The 22497-nt window shown below is 41.6% G+C and overlaps 1 protein-coding gene across 4 annotated transcripts in view; it reads right to left on the reverse strand.

Moving 5' to 3' along the window:
* Window positions 1–22497, reverse strand: part of LOC122793047 (serine/threonine kinase 11 interacting protein) — a 1659807-nt gene that overhangs the window by 1029372 nt on the left and 607938 nt on the right. For all 4 annotated transcript variants that reach the window (XM_044060719.1, XM_044060720.1, XM_044060718.1 and 1 more), the window contains exon 7: window positions 15761–15832. In XM_044060719.1, coding sequence (XP_043916654.1) covers window positions 15761–15832 — 72 coding nt within the window. The remainder of the gene's footprint in view (window positions 1–15760; window positions 15833–22497) is intronic.

Genomic DNA, 22497 nt, shown 5'->3' on the forward strand with positions numbered 1-22497 from the left:
AGCTTGATTTGCAATTCCAGAGCCATGTTCCAAAGAAACATGGCTAGCCTGCATAGGGGGTATGAATGGGTTCCTCCCTGTTTGTTTATGTACCACATTACTGTGGTGTTGTCTGTCCTTATCAATAGCTGGCCTGGATGCAGCAGGTCTTTGAAAGCTATAATAGCATTTATTACTGCTAGCATTTCCTTTTGATTGATGTGTAGGTGCTTTTCTTTTTGGGACCATTTGCCCTGAATGCACCGATCTGTCATGTGCGCCCCCCAGGCGTAATCCGAGGCGTCTGTTGTGATGACTTGATTTGCTTGAGGCTTGCAGAATGGGAGACCTGTGTTTCTTTGGCATGCTTGAGCCCACCACAGAAATTCCTTTTGAAGACATGGAATCAGTGGTATAATTGTTTCCAAACTGTAGCTGTGTTGAGACCATAGGTTTTTTAGGTACCATTGAAGTTTCCTCATATGCAGCTTTGCACATGGGATTAGTAGGATGCAAGATGCCATGAATCCCAGAGCCTGCAGGATTTTCCTTGCAGTCAGCCTGGTGAAAGTTGCCAGTTTTCTGAAGTATTGAGTTAGTTGCCCTTGTTTCTCTGGCGTGAGGTAGGCCACCTGGGTGTTTGTATCCAAGGTGGCACCCAGGAAAATCATTGTTTGAGAGGGTATTAGCCTTGATTTCTTTTTGTTGACTGTGTATCCCAGAGAATTCAACAACATTATTACAAACGCCAGATGTTTCAGAAGTATGTGTTTGCTGTCCGCTTGGATCAGGCAGTCGTCCAAATATGGGTATATTTGTATCCCTTGAAGTCTGCAGTAGGCAATTACTGATGCCAGGCATTTCGTGAACACTCTGGGAGCAGTTGATAAGCCAAAGGGCAATGCAGAGAATTGATAATGTGTTGAACCTGCAAGAAATCTGAGGTATCTTCTGCAATCTTGTCTGATTGGGACATGCAGGTATGCCTCCTTGAGGTCCAATGTTACCAGCCAAGACTCCTTGCCCAGCATGGGAAGAAGCTGCTGTAATGTGAGCATCTTGAATTTTGGCACGAGTAAAAATGTGTTTAGGATGGATAGGTCCAAAATAGGTCTCCAATCTTTGTCCTTCCTTGGAACCAGGAATAGTCTGGAATAAAAACATTGACCCTGTTCTTGTGCAGGTACCTCTTGAATAGCTTTCATGTCCATGAGATCTGAAATTTGTTTTTGTGCCTCTGCCCTTTGATTGTGTGGCAGGTTTGGCATGCTTCTCATTTTTGGAAGGGTGTGAAAGTGGAATCTGTAGCCTCTGTCTATAATGTCCAGGATCCATTTGTCTTTTGTGACAATATGCCAATTTTTCGAAAATAATGCCAGTTTTCCTCCTAAAGGTGCTGCCATTTGAGCCTTGCTTGGCATGAAAAGGGGAAAGGCATTGGTTCTGCTTTCTGAATGGCTGTGAATTATCCTCACCACCTCTTTGTGTAGGTGCTTGCCATTGTCTGCCTATAAACGATCCTTGAGATTGCCCTCTACCCCTCGGGCGCCTGTATCTACCTCTTTGGGGTCTGTCCGTGGCTGGAAAGGACCAATTTTTTGAAGGCCAATTTCTACTGAAACGTGGAGGTTGTACCTGTAGGAAATCTTTCACTGTTTGCATTGATTTTGCCTTTTCCTCCATTTTCTTTAATACCTCCTCAGCTTTAACACCAAACAATACATCGTTTTGCAGAGGTGCATCAAGTAATTTAGCTTTAATATGATCTGATAAGGTTTGCTCTTTGAGTCAAGCATGTCTACGTATGACTGATCCGGTAACAGCAGCTCTACATGAGGCCTCTAAAGCATCAAAACCACATTGCAAGGTATGTTTACCCACTTGTTCTGCACTAAGTAACAAATCCTGCAACTCCTTCAAGTCTGGTTGTTCAGGTAGTGACATTTTGCTTTTCAACTGTGATAACAGAAACTGTTGGTACTTTAACATATGGAACTGACAGTTTAATGCCCTCATGGTTAAGGTGGCCGAGGTGTATACCTTCTTCCCCCACCTTTCTAAAGCTCTGGAATCTCTCTCTGAAGGTAATGGATTTTTAGCAGTGGAGGCCTTAATTCCCTTGGGACCCTGAGAAATAGTTTCTGGGTCAGCCGCATGGCTTTTGTATAGAAATTGGTGTGAATCAGGAACCCGGTAATACCTATCAGGCTTGACTGGAGCTGGAGGTAAAGAATCTGGGTTAAGGCAGGCCTCCGAATACACATCATCTAGTATGTCTAAGACAGGAGGTATAGCCAGAGGCCTGTGCTGAGGGAGCAAGAGGAAATCCATAAGTCTTTTCTTGGAGTCTGAGTACTCTTGGCCTTCCCAGTGGAAGTGTTCCCTCAAGGTATGTAAGGTTTCCCCAAAAGAGTAATCCTCAGGGGGGAGACAGAGGGAATGGACTCCTCTGCATCAGAGTCTTCAAAAGGGGAGTATGAATGTTCCTGGTCTTCAGAATGTTCTGAAATAATGGAGGCCTGGTCCGAGGAAGTGGATTCTTCCTCCACTCTGGGCCTTTTGTCCGGGGGGGGGGGGGTTGAGAACCCCTGATAAGAGAAATCAAATCCTTAGCCATTTTGAGCATCTGCTTTTTAGGCATGGGGCCTTGAGAGGGGCCCTGTGGAGCTTGTCTTTTAGTATGCATGGCTGCTTTAGACTTAGTGAAAGCCTTGATGGAAAAAGAAGAGGAAGGCCTGAAGACACCTTGAGAGGCGGCAGATCTGTCTAAACTCTGAGTTTCACCACCAAGAGTGGCTTCGGTATCTGTAGTCGGGGTGTAGGCCGAAGAGCCTGCGACCTCGGGCACTGAAGACACCGCCAAAGAAGTGTCAACGGTAGTCAGGGGCTATGTAGGTGCCTCACTGAGAAATGGACCACCTGTAATCGGCTTTGGTGTGGTGTCGGTAGAAGTCGCGGACCTCGTATATCGGTCCTTATCTTTGCGTCTTTTACTTAAAATTGGAAGCGGAGTATCCGACGACATAATGTAATTAAACATTTTGCCAAAAAAGTGTTGGGCGAACTCCGCCCGATGCTTAATAGTGCGTCTGTTGAATGTAGCACAAAAACGACAGGCTGAGATATCATGGTCTGGGCCTAAGCAAGGAATGCAGAGGGAATGAAAATCCTTATGCGGTATTTGCTTCCCACATGAAATGCAATTATAAAAATATTCGTAATCTCAGGAGCTGGCCGACCGGCACTTGTGAACTGCTTCTGCTTCGGGCACCACACGGCAAGAAAGACCGGAGAAAATGGCGTCGGCTGGTTCTTTTATACCCCTGTCACACTGACGTCAGGGAAGAGGCGACAACATCCGACGCCGGACCTAGACTTTGGAATTCGGCCAACCGAGGACCCGCCTGACGGCAGGAAAACCCATCTGTTATGACTGCAGCTGTATGCACGATGAACATCTACCAAACAGAATTTTACAAACGGAACATGCAGGCATTACTGTGTAGCCAAATGTGACTAATAAATTTAAGCAATGGGGTGAAGGAGAAATCTGCATTTCTTACATTCACCTCTCATTCAAGGTAGAAATTTAACTATAATCCTTCAAAGTTTCTAATATTCAAGGGTAACGAGTAACAGATTTTTTGGTCCAAGAACAGAAAAGGCTTGATCATCAGCTATTGGACTGTCTGCAAAGGATGAGGAAAGGCACGAAGTTTAGAGCTTCTGCGCGTACAGCCACGGACAATCAAGACTTTAGAAGAGTTCATATCTGTTACAGGTCTAGTTGGGTTTTCAGGTTGATTTTTACTTCAAGGGACAAAACTTTGTGGTTTAACTTCACCAATGAGGATGTGACATGGGGGGGGGGGTGCAAAGTTCTCCCATGCTGGTGAGTAGTAGGTCCAATATGTTTGATCTTCTGCTTGGACCAAGATGTTTGTGTTGATAAAATCCAGGCAATGCTGTGCTTGCGAGTTGGAGGCAGTGTATATTTCCCAGTCTATACAGGGGTTGTTAAAGTCTCCCATGAAGAGGGTATTTGGTTGGTTATTACCTCTAGTAGGACTAGATAACAGTGCAAACCACCTACCCTGACCTAGTCAAGGTGTTCAATACATTCAGGTATTGCTGACAAACTCTCAGAACTAGGCATATATCCATACATAACTCACTAGATTGCCAGGTGGCTCACAGACATGAGCCAAGAAGTCAGGATCAGTGAGACCACCTCAACTAAGAGACCAGTGAAGTACCCCAGGACTCTGTGTTGGGCCTGGTCCTGTTTGGCATTTACTTCTTGGAAGTCAAGGCTAATGTTAAAAGCCTTTGACTCACCGAGTTTAGAGAAGACTGCAAATTGGCAGCTATTACAACCCCCCACCCCCCACTCCTGACACCACCATCATACAAGAGGATCTAACACAAACAAATGCATGGTGTGAAAGCTACAGATGAAAACTGAATGCAAAGAAATGCATTATAGCCCTTTGGGAAAATGTCCACCGAAGCTAATTACTTCATCGATAAAACATTCCAAAGAGTTGATCAGATAGTTAGGGATCTGGGAAAATATGTAGACAGTAATCTGACATCCAACCAATATGTAGCCAAGATGGTAAGAGACTCCTCCTATGTCACCTAACTCATAGCCAAGGGTATGGCATCTACGTCCAAGAAAAATAATAGTACCACTATACACAGCCCTCATCAGACTTACCACTGAGTACAACACCCACTTTGGCATGTACCTAGCCAGGCACGTGTAACAGCTGCAATGCCCTCAAAGGTTCCTCACCAGCAGAATCTACAGTATGAATACCCTGCCCTACACAGATTGCCTTAAGGTCCTATGTCTCTACTCGGTCTCCTTCAGGTTACTGAGAGGCAATCGACGCCTAGCATATAAGGCATCCTCAGATCCAGCTCTGATGGATCTTTTACACATCTGCAAAACAAACAGCACTAGAACCACTAGCTCCAAGGACCTGAACTTAGACTGTGATGTGAACAGAACCTGCTAGAAAGACCAATATGCATCTCAAAGGATACTTGTGTTATGGAATTAAGTCCCCATCTGTTTGAAGCAGAGTTCATCCTTGACCCTATTCAAAAAAAGCCTTGATCACTGGATGGGAGACTGCAAAATCGCCCTCATGTCTCTGATGGAAAGAGGCTGTCTGTATGTAGATTAATCCCCAGCTAACATACCTCCCACCATACCCTTTAGCTCCCTCTTTACCAACACAACCCTCCATATAGGAACTCTAGGACAAAACTGGGTTAGTTGCACAGCTAGGCTTGTAGAGACCCTGGTGGTCATAGTTAGCCTAGTATGAACCTATAAGCAAAGAATCTTCTAGGAGACAAAGTTTAGAGCCAAAGAACAAAAGCAGGCACAAAGTGATAAGAAGCTAAACCAGCATTTCTACAACTCCAAAATCAGGCTCACCCTTATCCAATACTTCAGCTTCCTCATCAGTCAGCAGGTTGTGAAGAAATACAGATATTACAGAGATGTAGGCCCCAAGATCCTCAGTGAGGTTCTCAAGCCCCTCAGCTTGGAGCCTACAATGAACATTTGACATCCCAAGAGCAGAGGGTAGTGGTATTCTGATATTTCCAGGCAAAAAAAGTGTGGACTATATGGGCCATATTAATCCAAAGATCATGTCTGCTTTCTTCCCAGAAACTCATTAAAATTTTGTTTGTGGGGAGGTAAGTTGGTCAAAGCCTAGTCCATGAAGGACTTCATCAGCTTTCAACGAAGGGGAAGGCTGTCCGGGTATGATGGGTAGAGGAGGACAGATAGAAGAGGGGTTTCTCATCCTCTAAAACCCTTTCTTCAAGATAAAGAGAGATGTATAAATCCCAAGCCTAGCTCTAGGCTGTATAGGCTTGTGACTGTGAAAAATACAGAGGGTACACCAAGTAAGAGGCAATGACCAGAGGTCAGACAATGAGTCACCAGCACTTAGGAACATGTCCACTGAAGGGGATATGGGTAGTGAAGAAGCTTGACCAACACTTAGTTCTGGAATTCCCCATGTTACCTGAAGGTGCTATCATAAGAGGGACAGACAGCACCACACAAATACACATAATCCTTTGCCTGAATATGCCTTGCAAACAGAGATGACAGCAATCCCAGAAGATGACAGACCAGTAGACCCTCCTCAATGAGCCATCAAGCCCTGCAAGGCTCGAGAAAACAGCATTCAGTTCTGAGTGACAACATAAGCACATACTGGGGGACTCAAAGGGACCACTTCACTGCTGCAGTTCAGTGGCATACAAATTCTGGACATTCAGCTGGGATACAGGTAGTGTGACACTCCAGGATTCACTCCTCAGTGTGTCTTCTACAAGTTTACTTCTCATAGGCCTTTACCCATCCTCCAAACTTAAGGATGGGTTCAGGACTGAACACTCACTAGTTATGGGATAGCTAGTAACAAAAATAAGGACCAAAAACCACTCTCAAGAACAATCTTAGGTTTCCAGGAAAGTGGTCAATATCTGCCCCATATCTTTTACCTTCCTTGGTTTTCCAGTATGAGCCCTTCCTCAGATTACTTTGTTAGGTATGTTCAATGGCCGTCATCTTGTGAGGTGTCAGGTAAACCTGTACTTCTTGGTACTTTTTTAATTTCTCCAAATCTTTTGGGTTTCTAATACCATGATGGGAATGGACTCCATTCCTAAGTCAAAGCACGATTAAAATTCATGAAATTAGTACTGTTTCAGTCTTTGATATCAGCCAGAAGTGCTCTTCACAGCACCTGCAATGTGCCCGCCCAGTAATGATGACTCCTGCAATTCGTACGGAGTTACATGTATTGGTAACGTATCGAAATAGGATTGCAGATTCTTAAGACCCATTGTTCCTACTACTATTGGGACTGTCTGGATATCTTTCTTCCACACTGCTCTTGTTTCTGCCCACAAATCCTGATATTTTATGACTTTGTGGCTCTCTGTATGCAAGACACTGTAGTCACTGTTTGTGGCGATTGCCTTTTCATCTGGTCCTTCACCTTATATTCTTGCATTTGTTTTTTGGCACATTCAGTTGCTACCTGATTTTTATCGGCTTCTGGTTTGATTTCCATTCCTGCTTGACGCTGATATGCTTCTGCTAGGTTAAGCAGAGAAGTAATCTTAGATTTATTGTCCTCATGTTTCACAAATTCCACTACATTTGGGTCTTGTGAGGACAGCAGATATGTGTGGAGTCCCACTATTGAAGAGCTATACATGTAATCATTTTCAAGGAGGACCATCCCTCCTTCGAAACGGGGATATATAATCTTGGTATGCACTGATTTTTATAAATTATTTGGTGAGCATAAAACATCCTTCTTATTTTCCTATCTAATCTATCCAATGTGTTTGGGGGCCAGTCAATCACTCCAAAACAGTAAGTTAAGACAGGAAGAGCACATTGGTTTATAGCTTGGATTTTGTTCGGAGATGTCAATGCCATTTTCAGGATTAATTTAAATCTTCTAAAGTATTCCTTATTAAGTTTTATTCCCATTTGTTCATGTTTTACTGTTGATCCTTCATCAATTCCCAGATAGTTATCCACTCCCTCTTGCTCAAGTTCTTTTACATCACATTCTTGTTCCAAACTGATGTTTTCCTGATGTTGCAGTTTTCCAGCTTTAAAGATTGCCTTTGCACATTTCTCAAGACCAAATGACATTCTTATATCACATGAAAAAGTTTTGAATACTTGCAGGTGTGCTTTCAGTTCCTCATCTGATGAGCTATACAGTTTTACATCATCAACAAAGAGAAGATGAGAAGTCTTTACAGTTTGTTTTTTCTAGGAGCCAAATTATAGCCATGGTCTAAAGCTGTTAAGCAGACAGCTTAATGGGTTAAGGGCAAGACAGCATAGCAACGGTGACAGAGAGTCATCCTGGAATATCCCCCTTTGAAGTTTTATCCCTGGGATAATAATTTGTCATTTATCATGGCTTAATTGCAAAGTGGTCTACCACCATTTCATGGTTACTGTAATGCAGTCGATCAGTGTAGGGTGTATCTTATACATTTTTAAGCACTCTTTTATCCATGAATGTGGGATACTATCAAATGCTTTTTCTGTAGTCAATCCATGCCATACTTAGATTCTTCACACCTGTGTTTCCTGACAGATGAATTAAAATTATGACACTTAATGGCAGAGCTTGACATTATACTCTTCTCTAAAGCAACAGTGGCAGAATGGGTGAGCATTATGACTTGCGATCGGGTGACAAGTGCGCTTTGAAGACTTGTATAATCTAAGGACTGAACACAGGAAATTTTCCACAATGACTGTCAGATTTAAGATCAAAATTGTGAAAGTAAGCAAAACACAGTGAGTAATCTTGCCAGGCATCCAGAATAAAGCAGAAGTTGTCCCTCAAGCACCTGTGCCCTCTCCAACGCTCACTTTTCAGTGACTTACCATGTGATTCACACCTGAGCCCAGCAGAGGGCATCATGGCATGTACTGTCAGGAGGCAAGCATGGTATCAACCATGACAAAAACAGTGGTCATGCAGAGGAAGTCCGCCAGGTAACCCACTGTAAAATTCTCTCAGTATTAGAGCTAACACGTTTTTTCACAGACTGTTACTTTTTCAATGTTCAAGAACATTAACTTTAAGGAAAAACAAGTGCAAAAATGCCTAATTTTCTTGACTGTTTTTTTGTACAACTAAGATAAACATCTGAAAGATCACTGTAAATGAGAAAACAAGTTGTAGCTAAAGAGAAATTAATGCACCATTGTGTTAAAAAGAATGCTTATCTTTATAAGTCTGAGCTATTCACAGACCCAAAGGGCAGAATTTTCAAACTATATATATATATATATATATATATATATATATATATATATATATATATACACATATATATATATATATATATATATATATATATATACACACACACACACACACACACACACACACTGTATAAGTTTATATTATAAATGTATGATTCAGTTTTAAGTTATTCAACTTTGAATAAGGTGTCTCGTGTGGATAAAAATAAAATACAAAAAAAAAAGTTCTTAGAAACCAGGAAATGATGATGAAGATAGGATAGAGAGTAAGAATACAGCACCATCCCAGGTATGTCAGTTGTGTGGTTTTGACACCTACTCACAGCATTAAGGTCACTTAGGACTTGGGGCTCTTGAAAGCATGATATTCACTTCCTTTGTTTCTTCACTCCCTACTTTATTTGCTTAAGTCTATTTTGATGAACAGTCTGTCTAGCTGGGCAGAGCCCATTTTCAGTGAATGCTCAGGGTAGAAGGCTCCAGCAACTGAATTTAAATACAGAACTACTGCACCAGGCTCTGTTGTACACGTACAACTTTTAATACCCCAAAACACAAACAATCCAACTACAATAACGCTAAAAAAGTGCACCTACAGTAAAAAAAGAGAGCATGCAGCTTGCAATTCAGCTCAAGCTAATTACTCTAACTTTCTTTCTTCCAGTGGCTCAAGGTGTGATCCCAAAAACCTCTGAAACAATGCTGAGCTTCACAGGTTGCTGCACTTCCAAAACTTTGACAAGACCACAAGGGGTCAATGCACTAAATGGCCAGAGAACATCTTTTATACTGATGTGGTTGATGTGACAAATCTCATCAGAATCAGGGAATAATTCAGAAATAAACAAGGCCACTTAAAATATTAGTACTATTAACCTAATTCATTCAGAGAATAAAAATGTGAATTACTATACACTTTCTGAAGTAAAATAAGTCTATAAAGTACAGTTGTGTAAACTTACCATAAATGTAGATGTTCGAGTGTATTCACTGTTGCAGTCCTAACCAATGGGTTATCCGGCTCCCGGTAACCCTCGACTGGCCAGAATACCAAAGTTAAGTAAAAATGACATCGGCTGTCATCGGTTGTAAAGGACGTCAGGGTGTCCGATACAAAAGGAGAAAGCCGACGTCACTTCCTCTGTCTTTCTTGCCATAACAGTCAGAAGCCTCCAGAAAACAAGGCTTAAACCAAAAGTCATTTTGGCAAATACCAAATGTAGCCTGTACCTTAGGAAAAGAGAAAAGTGGGAAAGAGGGAGGGAAACCAGTACTGCAACAGTGAATATACTCGAACTTCTACATTTATGGTAAGTGTATACAACTGTACTATGTTCATCGTGTTTCACTGTTGCAGTCCTAACCAATGGGTTAATTACCAAAGCCCAGAGAAAAGGGAGGAAGAACCAACAGAATCAAGGATTGGAGATGATGCCCTTCAGAACAGCAGTGGCAAACCTTGCCCTGGCTCTTAAAAACAAAGGCAAATTATAACGCTTTGTGAAAGTGTGAACAGAAGACCATGTGGCAGCCTCCAAAATGTCTTTAGTACGGCCAACACCTTAAAAAGGCTGCAGAAGTGGAAGTTGCTCTAGTTGAGTGGGTCCTAACCCCTTGAGGAGGAACCTTGCCATGAAAGGAATAACAAAAAGTAATACAATGTGCAAACCATTTAGAAATGGTTTGCTTAGAAATAGCCTTGCCCAGGGCTTCAGGGCCAAAACTGACCAATAACTGTGCTGATTTCCGAAGGTCTTTTGTCCTGTCCAGGTAAAACCTGAGCTGTTTGTGCACATCAAGAGAATGTAGGATCCTTTCATCTCTATTTTGAGGATTAGGAAAGAAGGTAGGAAGGTGTATGGACTGATTAAGAGTCAGGCTAGAAACCACCTTAGGCATAAAGGAGGGGTTGGTTCTCAGAGAGACCCTATCTGCATGGAAAATAAGAAAAGGCCCCACAGTCATCAAACATGCAGCTCTGAAACCCTCCTTGCTGAAGTTATAGCCAAGAGGAAGTATGTCTTCCACGAGAGAAACTTTAAATCTGCAGTGGCAGCTGGCTCAAAAGGAGGAAGTGAGTTTCTCTAGAACAAAATTAAGATGCCAGTCTTGAGTAGGTGCCCTTCTGGGAGGCCTTAAGTTGCAAGCACCTCTGAGAAACATTTTCATCAGAGGATGAAAGAAAATGGGTTGTTCCAAAGAACAATGAGCAGAAATGGCTGAAGCATGGATCTTGATAGAGGAAAAAGAAAGACCACCCTGAAGCAAATCAGCCAGGTATTCCAGGTTCAGAGGAAGGGTAGGCTGAGAAGAAGATTCCCCTCTAGCCTGCATCCAATGAGAGAATCCTTCCCATTTGCCAGCGTAGTACTTCCTAGTGCTAGGCCTCCTGGCCTCCCTCAGCACGTCAACCACTTGCTGGGAAAGGGAAGAAGAAAAGGATTGATTCATACAATGAGCCATGCTGACAAATGGAGAGACTGAAGATGAGGATGTAGACTGTTTCCCCCTTCCTGAACCAAAAGATCTGGCTTCAGAGGAAGATGCCAAGGAGGAAATTGGGAGAGACTGCAAAGCAGTGGATACCAATGCTGTCTGGGCCAGTCCGGAGCTATGAGAACAGTCCTTGGTCGTTCATCCCTGATCTCCCATAATACTCTGGGAAGAAGAGGAAGGAAGGCATAAACTGACAGCAGCGTCCAAGGGAAGGACAGAGCATCCACTTTCCAGGCTCTGCTGTGATGCTGTGTGGTGCAAAAAAGAGGTAGAAGATGGTTGTCTGGAGAGGAGAAAAGATCCACTTGAGGTGTGCCCCAACATTGAATAATGCTGTAAAAAACTGCTCTGTTCAGCTGCCACTCGTGAGGATCCAGGGTCTGTCTGCTCAACTGGTCTGCCAAAACACAGCCTTCCTGGAAGAAACTGAGCTAGGAGATGCAGGCCCAGGGATGCTGCTATGGACCAAAAACTCATGTTCTGTCTGCACAGGAGGTAAGAATGAGTCCCTCCCTGCATGTTGATGTACCACATGACTGTGATGTTGTCCGTCCTGACAAGCATGGTCCCTGGAGAAAGAAGATGCTTGAAAGCTAGTAAGGCCTGCTGGACTGCCATCAACTCCTTTAAATTTATATGCAGGTGCATCTGTTGGGCATTCCAACTTCCCTGTATGCATCTGACATCCAGGTGAGCTCCCCAGGCATAGTCTGATGCATCTGTGGTAAGAACTTGAGTGGCAAGAGGTGGGCGAAGATGCATGCCTTTGTTCTGTAGACAGGCTGTTGCCCACCATAGAAATGAAGCAGAGGAATTATCACATCCAGGTCCTGTGTGTGTTGACACCAAATGTTCTTGGGGTACCATTGCAGTTTCCTCATATGCAGTCTTGCATATGGAATCATGAGAATGCAAGAGGTCATGAATTCCAGGGCTTGCAGGTATTTCCTTGCAAGGAGCTGGGACAGGCTTGCCAAGTCCTTGAGGTAAACTGAAAGAGTTGTCTGCTTCTCCTGGGTGAGATATATCATCTGGGCGGCTGTGTTCAGACTCGCCCCCAGGAATGTTATCTCTTTGGATGGCACCATTTTTGATTTTTCCTCATTGAGAGTGTAATCCAGGGAAGAGAGAAGAGTCTTTACAAATTCTAGATCCTTTAACAGCTGTTCCTGAGAATTTGCTTGAATTAGACAGTCGCCCAAGTATGGATAAATCTGAATTTTCTTCTGCCTGCAAAAAGCAATGACTGGAGTCAGGCACTTTGTGAAATCTCTGGGAGCAGTAGATAAGCCAAAGGGCAGCGCAGAGAATTGATAATGTTGTTTGGCCACCTTGAAACGAAGGTACTGCCTGCAACTTTCCCTGACAGGGATGAGCAGATAAGCTTCTTTGAGATCTAACGTTACCAGCTAGGAATCATTTTCTAACATTGACAGCAACTGATGCACAGTGAGCATTTTGAACTTTGGAATTATCAAGAAAGAGTTCAGGATGGATAGATCTAGGATAGGATGCCAGGTGCCTTCTTTTTTTGGAACTAGGACAAGATTAGAAACCCTGGCCTACCTACTGAGCAGGAACTGATTCTATTGCTCCCAGATATAACAGAGAGAAAATTTTCTTTTCTACTTCTGCCCTTTGGTTTGCAGGAGCATCCAGGAATCCTTTGGGTACTGGAAAGATGTGGAAAGAAAATTTGTGTCCTAGGGATACAGTTCTGAGTACCCATTTGTCGACCGTGATGGTGGCCCAGACATTTGCAAAAAGGGCCAACCGTCCCCTAAAGGACTCTCTGGGCAGGCAAGAACAGGAAGAAGTTGGACACAGTCATTGAGAATGTTTAGATTGAGATGCAGGCTTAGAACTTCCTGCCTTGGAAGAGGAAGCCTACCAATGCTTAGACCTTTGAGGGGTAGACACCTGTCCCCTAGAAGATTTGTAACCTCTAGTCATAGAACGGTTCTGTCTGCTGGTATCAGGGAACGTCCAACTCTTAGAAGGGTAATTCCTGCTAAAGCGAGGAGGCTGAACTTGCAGAAAATCTTTAACTGTCTGCATAGACTTGGCCTTGTCTTCCATCTTCTTGAGCACTTCCTATGCTTTGCTGCCAAAAAGACTGTCCTTATGCAAAGGTACATCTAAAAGCTTAGCCTTGACAGGCTCTGGTAGGGGCTGCTCCCTGAGCCAAGAGTGCCCTCTAATAACAGAGCCAGTAGCTGTAGCCCCTACAGGAGGCTTCTAGACTGTCAAAACCACAATGTGATGAATGTTTACTGACAACTCTGGCAGAATTCAGCAAATCCTGCATATCCTTACTCTCCGCCAACAGAGGCACACGTGCTATCCTAAACTTAATAGCTTCCAAGGTGTTCTGCTGGTACTTCAGCATATGAAAAAGACAATCAGTAGACCTAATAGCAAGAGTGGCAGAGGTATAAACCTTTTTATCCCACCTATATAGGTTCCTAGATTCCCTGTCAGAAGGAACAGGATTTTTAGTAACAGTGGCTTAACTCCTTTAGGGCCTTGAGAAATAACCTCTGGACCAGCCAACGGATTCCTGAAAAGAAACAAATGAGAATCAGGGACTTTACAATATCTGTCAGGTTTCCTGGGAGCAGGAGGAACCGAGTTTGAAGTCTAAGAATTTTCCAGAAAAACATAATCAACCACCACCAACACAGGTGGAATAGCCAAAGGCTTACGCTGAGGCAAATCCAAAAGCTCCCTAATCTTTTTCTTAGAAAAGGGATAATCCTGACTTTCCCATTTAAAATGCTCCCCGAGAGTATTTAAAGTATCACCAAAAGAGAAATCTTCTGGAGGAGAAGCAGAAGGGAAGGACCCCTCTGCGTCTGAATCCTCAAAAGGAGAGAAAGCTTGAGAAACTTCCTCTTCATCAACAGAAATGCTAGAAGTATTAGAATCTGAATAAGACAAAGCCTCAGGAGAGACACCTCTTTTTGAAGGAGGAGGCTGTGAACCCCTAATAACAGTCAAAAGGTCATCAGCCATTTTAACCATTTGAGAATGAGAGGAAACTGGAGCCTGTTTCTTCACAGGCTTACGGCTGGAAGATTTACCTGCAAGTTTGAAGGAGTCGAGAGGCCTGGCAACCGCCGAAGTTCCAGCCAACGTCGTCAGTATGAGCTTGCTGTCTGAACAAAGAATGGAGACCTTGGACACCGGAGTCAGCTTAGCAGCTCTGGATCCAGCAGAACAGGCAACAGGCAGAAGGTCAGAAGGGAAAATGGAAGCCAGAGGCCTGGGGGCCTCTGAAATGGTCCAGCCGAGGCCTGTGATTGAAAGACTGTGGGCTGCAGGGGCTATAAAGGTGCTTCACAGGCTACCGCATGACTGACAACCAACTTAACATCAGAGGACTTGACCTTCGGAAGCCTTTTCTTGGGGATATCCGAAGCCTGAAGACCAGCGGATGCCATACCGAGAAACTTAGGCCAAACTCCAAAATATTTAGCTAAAAGCTTAGCCCGATGAAAAATAGTAAGCGGATTAAAGAAAGCACAGATATCACAATTAGGAACGTCGTGGTCAAGGCCTAAACAAATAATACAATAGGAATGAAAATCTCTATGTGGAATCTGCTTTCCACAGTTAAGACAATTATTAACCTTTTCTGACATTCGTTAAGGCAAGAAAAGAAGATCCCCAATGGGGTAGTTAGCTGAAGTCGACTTCAACTTTGTAGTCGGAAACAAAAAAAAGGTAAAGCACTCGTGCAAGAAATGCTTATGCTTTGGACTCCACGGCAAGGAAGACTGAGGAAGTGACGTCAGCTGCCTCCTTTTGTATCGGACACCCTGACGTCCTTTACAACCGACGACAGCCGATATCATTTTTACGTACCTTTGGTATTCTGGTCAATCGAGGGCTACCGGGAGCCGGATAACCCATTGGTTAGGACTGCAACAGTGAAACACTATGAACATCTGTAATTATTGTCATTATTAATTAACTTGAATGCACTACCCTTTCTCTAAAAGTCACCAGTTTTAGAAGGGATTATGAAAGCCAAAGCTAAAACTAGAGTTAAAATCAAGGCTGTCCATGAAATGGAGACAGCTGAGAGGTATGATCCACACCATTCATTTAATTTTAATATCAGTCTGCAAGGATACAAGGCAGAGTTACACAACCACAATAAACTGCAATAAATGAAAAAAATAAATCACAGAATGAATGTCCATGGGTTTAATTTTCACAAACTGACTACTTAAAACAGCTGTGCAAAACACCAAACATTGGTAAAGGTAAGACAAAGATAAATAAATACAGATGCAAAGACACACACATACACACATTACGAATTGGCTGCTGTCTTGCCTCTTAAAGTGAAGTCACACCTCTGGTTTTATTGGCTTACTTACTGTGACACTCAGTTAATACAAAGAAAGTAATACATATCCAATGAATGCTTACCATGAAATATTCAGCACACTCCTGGATTTTGTTGTGACTCAAATCACATTTCTTAAGAACATTCAGTAGTTGCTACAACAGAACAGGGGAGAGAAACACATAAGTATACACCAGTCACTTAACATAACTGCATTTTAATTTTCAAATTGTTAGCTTACAAAACTGGCAACAGCAAAGCAAAGCAACAGAAAAAAAAACTTAGCAAGTTCTTTCCTAAATCACTCTTTCAATAAATAAATAAAACAAATAAAACAAATCCTAGAAAGGGTTCGGTTTCAGAGCAGTTTAACAAGATTCTCTCTAAACAAAATAATGCAGCTGGGTGTGGTAAGTCTATGATGAAATCAATACAACTTTCTAAAAATGTTCAGTTTTTTAAAATATCCTTTCATTTCCTATTACTGCCCTTCTTCTATCTTTGTATCCCATGCCACCTATCTACTGTCACCATTCCTATATCTGATCAGCCAGCTTGTTCCAATGTGGAGCAAGAACTGATCACTGAAGGCCATCATCCATCTAGGCAGCAATCAAAACTTTTCATATTTTTAATGCTTATCCCTCCACCGTCAGCTGATGTACATGTTCCTAGATGTGAGTCTGCAATACCTTCCCCTGAGCGTGTGCCTATTCACATAAATGTTCCATGAAACCTGTCACATGAACATGGTACAAGGTCAAGTCCATGTTCTTGACTATCCGCTGCATGCTTTTCGTCTTTCCCTCAAGTTGTTGCTGGCAATGCAGTGAACCAGACAGCCCCCCCTCCTTGGACTGGCAAGTTGGCATCAGCCATTTTCTCTCTCTCTCACACTCTCATCTGCCTGCCTCCATCAACACCCGAGCTGCCAGTCAATCTCAGGTCATCTTGATCATAGTCAAGGATTTATAGGAAATTACTCACTTTGGTGCTGTACAAAATAAAATGAACATTTTTATTGTTTATACAGTATAAAGCATTAAGGGGAAAAAAATGTTCAGACAAAGGATTTTTTTTTAAACAAACTAGTGGTTTATACCATGAAAGATCTCAGAATGCAAACATTTTGCAATAAGCTTTGAGATGATAGTCACAGACCAACAGCCTTTTCAAAACAGTGAAGATAAATTGAAAACAGAGAACAGTCACTACTGACTGCTTTTAGTGGTTATATTTTTACAAGTATTTGTCAGTGCTTAACACGGATTGAACCACAATGCAGTACCAAACAACACCTTCCTATAAAATTAATTCTGATGGATTAACATTTGAGCAGCTCAAGGGTTGCATTCATTACTACTTGTTTTCAGATGTGTACCAGCTTGAAGGAATACATTTTAATGCCTTCTTGTGCTTAAGCTACAAATCTGTATCTTACTAAGTGAATACGAGCTGTAAGTCATCTACTGTCACTTAATAGTACAGGGTGAACCTCAGCATTTAAACTCTCTTACTGCTGTGGGGAACACCTCATTTTAAACACTGTCCTGCCAAAATGCACACTACCACATTTCCTGTACAATTATTTCAGCAGTGAATGAAGCAGTGTGTGTGTGTGTGTGTGTGTGTGTGTGTGTGTGTGTGTGTGGTTTAGGTAAATACCAAACGGAAGATACGTTCAAAAAAAGGAACTGACAACAGATTTTGAAAATGAGCAGCATTTCCATTATGTACAAAAGAAAAAATCATGGGAACCACGGCAGGTAGGGCACACAATACTCGATTTTAACGTACAATAATAAAATCATGCAAGTTTAAAAACTTTCACCCAGAGGGCTTCCTCAGGCATATGAACTAGTACAAGAACAAACAAGTAGGATTTAATAGCAGTTTAAACTCACATGACAAATGCAATTAACAAATTCAAACACAATTCTGTTTCTCTCTCAATATAAGGTTTTAAAGAGACAGTACTATTCAAATCTGGGGAAATATGAGGATACATTCAGAAAAAGGAACTGAAAATAGATTTGAAAATGAGCAGCATTTCTCATATCACTAGTCAAAATTTGAAGTCTAATGTAACCGTGATTAAGGGAAAAAAATACAAATATAAAAGTCCTACATCACGAGGGCTAACATTAATGAATCAGAAGGTCAAAAACAGGTAGTTTCATTGGCAAAGCCATTTTATTCCTGACAAAGACACCTGCAACTAGGGTAAACACCATGCCCTAGGCACCAGAATGACTGGGGTAAACACCATGCCCTAGGCACCAGAATGACTGGGGTAAACACCATGCCCTAGGCACCAGAATGACTGGGGTAAACACCATGCCCTAGGCACCGGAATGACTGGGGTAAACACCATGCCCTAGGCACCAGAATGACTAGGGTAAACACCATGCCCTAGGCACCAGAATGACTGGGGTAAACACCATGCCCTAGGCACCAGAATGACTAGGGTAAACACCATGCCCTAGGCACCAGAATGACTAGGGTAAACACCATGCCCTAGGCACCAGAATGACTAGGGTAAACACCATGCCCTAGGCACCAGAATGACTAGGGTAAACACCATGCCCTAGGCACCAGAATGACTGGGGTACACACCATGCCCTAGGCACCAGAATGACTGGGGTAAACACCATGCCCTAGGCACCAGAATGACTGGGGTAAACACCATGCCCTAGCCACCAGAATGACTGGGGTAAACACCATGCCCTAGGCACCAGAATGACTGGGGTAAACACCATGCCCTAGGCACCAGATTGACTGGGATGAGAAGAAGCTAGTAAATGATGTCTAGTCCCTCATTTTGGGACGGGAAGGAGTTAAACAGTTAATTCAGACCTGCAGATTCCAGTCTGGTCTGGAAAGGAAAGAGATGACGAATCAGTCCCTAATCTCAGCAATAATTTATTTTTCTTAGTTTTTCTTTTCCATCACTGGCTTTCTAATTAGCAAATGTTTTTGAGTTTTTTGGTTTTATCTAATCTCAACAGTTCTGCTTGATACAACACACAGGTATATAGTGTAACAACTACAGCATTTCTTCAGGTTATCCCCACTCCACCTGGGTTGTAGGTAGATGCACTAACCCCTCTTCTGCTGGCAGATCCTAGGAATTTGCCCCATAGTAGCACCACATCTCTTTGTGCCAAATCAGGTGACGTTGTACAGCAATCAATGTTTAGGGTAGATGCATAAACAACAGGCAAAGTGGCTGGAGCAGATGGCTGAGCAGACATGGCTGGAAGTTACCAATCTACCTCAATAAAGCAGTTTATTTGTTAGTTTATTTATTAAGTATGGAATTTGTTTACTGGGATAGAGCGTTGATCATCTTTGACCAATTTCAGTCTCAGTCTGGCAGAAGGTACAAAGAATTACAAGGATAAGTAAAAAGTAATTCTACACTGACATAACAATTTTAAAACAATGATGGTTACAGTATTTATATCAGAATGTATACCAACATTAAGATTTACAATGAAAAGAGCCTCACATGTGGCAGACGTAACATTTAAGAGACTAAGAAACCAAAAAACATAATGGAAGTGAAAATTGCAGGACAGCAGAGTAGCCTAGTTTATATGGTCAGCAAGACTGCAAGTACATTTAGCTTGAGTTTCTAGATGACATTTGTAGAGCACAAATATGGGAAAGAATAAGAGTGTGTAATTTATTTGCACTGCATGGAGTGCCCTAATTACACTCAAAAATTGCTAAACTATTTACTAGGTCAATGCTGCTATAGCTCAAGACCAGACCTTAACAATGTACCTCCTAGATGCAGTTAACATCGCATCTGCAATAAAAGCAGACAGTACTGATAAGTAAACAGCAGCAGCAGGACATGCAGGGCATGAAACAGCTTCATGTCAACTCCTATTTCTACCTGATAAAGTAGACAAAGTATTCTGAATTAAGTTGCTTCCCTTACACAGAGAATACATAAGATGTCAACCACTCCCCCACTGCTCTACCAGTTTTCAAAGCCAGAACACATTGCATTTGTTTTAAATCTGACTTTTGATTAATATGTAGTACATGGAGAAGAAAAATCTTCATGTACTACAAAGAATTATGAGCAGGTCAATGATCATAGCCCTTTATTGTATGTTTCCGACACATATGTCAAGATTTACCTCTCGAGAGGTGAATTTCTTGGCATCCATGTCTTGAACACATTTGATCACCAAAAACAGCAAAAGAACTCCACCGGAAGAGCAGCGTTCCAAATATAAAGTCAAATAATAGAAAATCAAAACGGAACGCTATAGCTTGCAACTAAGCACACCAAATGTACCACCAACTCAAAGAAAACAAGTCAGGAACCACTGTAAATAAACGAGCCAAATAATCCTCCGACTCAAGACAAAACAGGAACGTCCTTTAATCAGTGAGCGCTTTCACCCAATCAGGGCTTCATCAGACTGTACAAAGAACAAACATCAGCACAGTCTATATATAGTCAGAACAATAAATTAATTAAAAGCTCAATTAGAGCCAATCTATAGTATTTAAGATATTTAAAAGCATATGCATGTAAATCAACTGAAACATAACACAACAAAATCGCTAAGACAGTACATGTGAATCATGTACCTGATGATAAATGTTATAAAACTTTTCAAGGATGTTATATACAGAAAGTGCAAAAAGTGCTAACCATACTTAGTTTTGAGATGCTGACCATCTATACACCTGATTTATCCACTAGATGGTGCTATATGTATAACAAATGTTGAATCTTTTATGTAGTCGCTCAGTAAAAACAAACCACATATTTAAAACAAGACATAACTGCGTCAATATAGACGTGAAAACAAATTATTTCATAACCCTAAGTCTCCTTTTCTTTAAAATGGAGAATCCCCCGATGAGACCTATTGTTTCTGGTCGGGGATGGGTGACCGAACCTTTCTCTCTGTTTGTGGAACATCATCTGAGGACAGTAGTTAATGAAAGTCCATATGTCTTGAAAGACAGTAAACACTTTCTGTTAGATTTGTATGATTTTCTTTCAAACTTAGGTTATGAAACTGAATATTTGATGGTCACACTTGACGTTAGAAGTTTGTTCACTGTGATTCCCAACAATGTAGGGATAGAAAATGTGCAGAACTATCTGAAGAAATACACCAAAATGGATGTCCAGTTCATTGAACTGTTGACTCTATTTTTGGAAATTATTTTAGAGAACAACATATTCTTCTTTAATGAAGAGATGTATATTCAAAATGATGGCGTGGCTATGGGCACCTCGTGTGCCAATAGCTACGCCAACTTAGTTATGGCGGAATGGGAGAAAGAAAGACTATTCCCTCTAGAACTCTTTAGACGACATGCTATTTTCTATAAGAGATTTGTAGATGACCTTTTTTTGATTTGGGAGGGCAGTGAAGCTTCGTTAATGGAGTTTGATAAGGAAATCAATGGACTCACTGACTACTTGAAATTTACCATGAATTATTCTAAAGACTATATTCCATATTTGGATGTGAACATCATGAGATTATCGAATGGTCTTGTAAATACCTCCGTGCATAGGAAAGAATGTTTTAGGAACACTCTGCTCCACAGAAGTAGTATGCACCCTAAGCATATATTTGATAATGTAGTCAAAGGCCAAATAATGAGAGCCTCTAGACTTAATCCCACAGAGGCTGGCTATAGAAATGAGTTGATGGGATTAACGGGTAGGTTAGTAGAAAGGGATTACCAAATTGAACATATTAATGATACTGTTATGGAGGTATCTACTATGAGGAATGATAGAGCTAAACCTTACTTCTCAAGTTTAGCAGAGAGTATGAATGATAACAATTATGAAGACATAGGACAAAGATCTTCCAATGTTAATATACCCTTATTTTATACCAATGATGTCTTTGATATTAGAGCCATAATAGAAAGGCACTGGCATATATTAGGGGTGGATGAATCTATTAGTAGTTTGGTTGGAGTAAGACCTAGGTTCTACTACAAGAATAGTTTGAATTTGAGAAGAATGTTATGTCATAAAGGTCATAAGGATAAACAAACTAACTCAACCAACACAGTTCCTTGTAATAATTGTAACCAGTGTGCCTTTATCAACACAGACACTATATTTCAACCTCCGTTAATAGGTAAGGTTTTTAATTTCTATACAGGCACCACTTGCAGGTCCGAGAATGTTATCTATTTAGCCCGATGCTGTTCCTGTACTGCGTTTTACATTGGTAAAACCAACAGGCAGCTGAGAGAAAGAGTGAGGGAGCATATATATAGTATAAAAGTAGGAGACGAAAGGAATGCCTTAGCCAGACATTGCAAAGCTAGAGGTCCTTCACACACCTTTAGTTTTTTTGTCATGCAGACTGTAGATTGCAGTCCTAGGGGTGGGGACATAGAAACCCTTACCTTGGAGGTTGAGACCAGATGGATAATCAGATGTAAAGCAGATTTCCCACCTGGCCTCAACGATAAGGTTAGTCTTCACCCTTTTTTAAAGAAAAGGAGACTTAGGGTTATGAAATAATTTGTTTTCACGTCTATATTGACGCAGTTATGTCTTGTTTTAAATATGTGGTTTATTTTTACTGAGCGACTACATAAAAGATTTAACATTTGTTATACATATAGCACCATCTAGTGGATAAATCAGGTGTATAGATGGTCAGCATCTCAAAACTAAGTACTGTTAGCACTTTTTGCACTTTCTGTATATAACATCCTTGAAAAGTTTTATAACATCTATCATCAGGTACATGATTCACATGTACTGTCTTAGCGATTTTGTTGTGTTATGTTTCAGTTGATTTACATG

The sequence above is a fragment of the Protopterus annectens genome, chromosome 2.part0 (assembly GCF_019279795.1).
Source record: "Protopterus annectens isolate FY-2018-M chromosome 2.part0, PAN1.0, whole genome shotgun sequence".
Classification (NCBI taxonomy): domain Eukaryota; kingdom Metazoa; phylum Chordata; order Ceratodontiformes; family Protopteridae; genus Protopterus; species Protopterus annectens.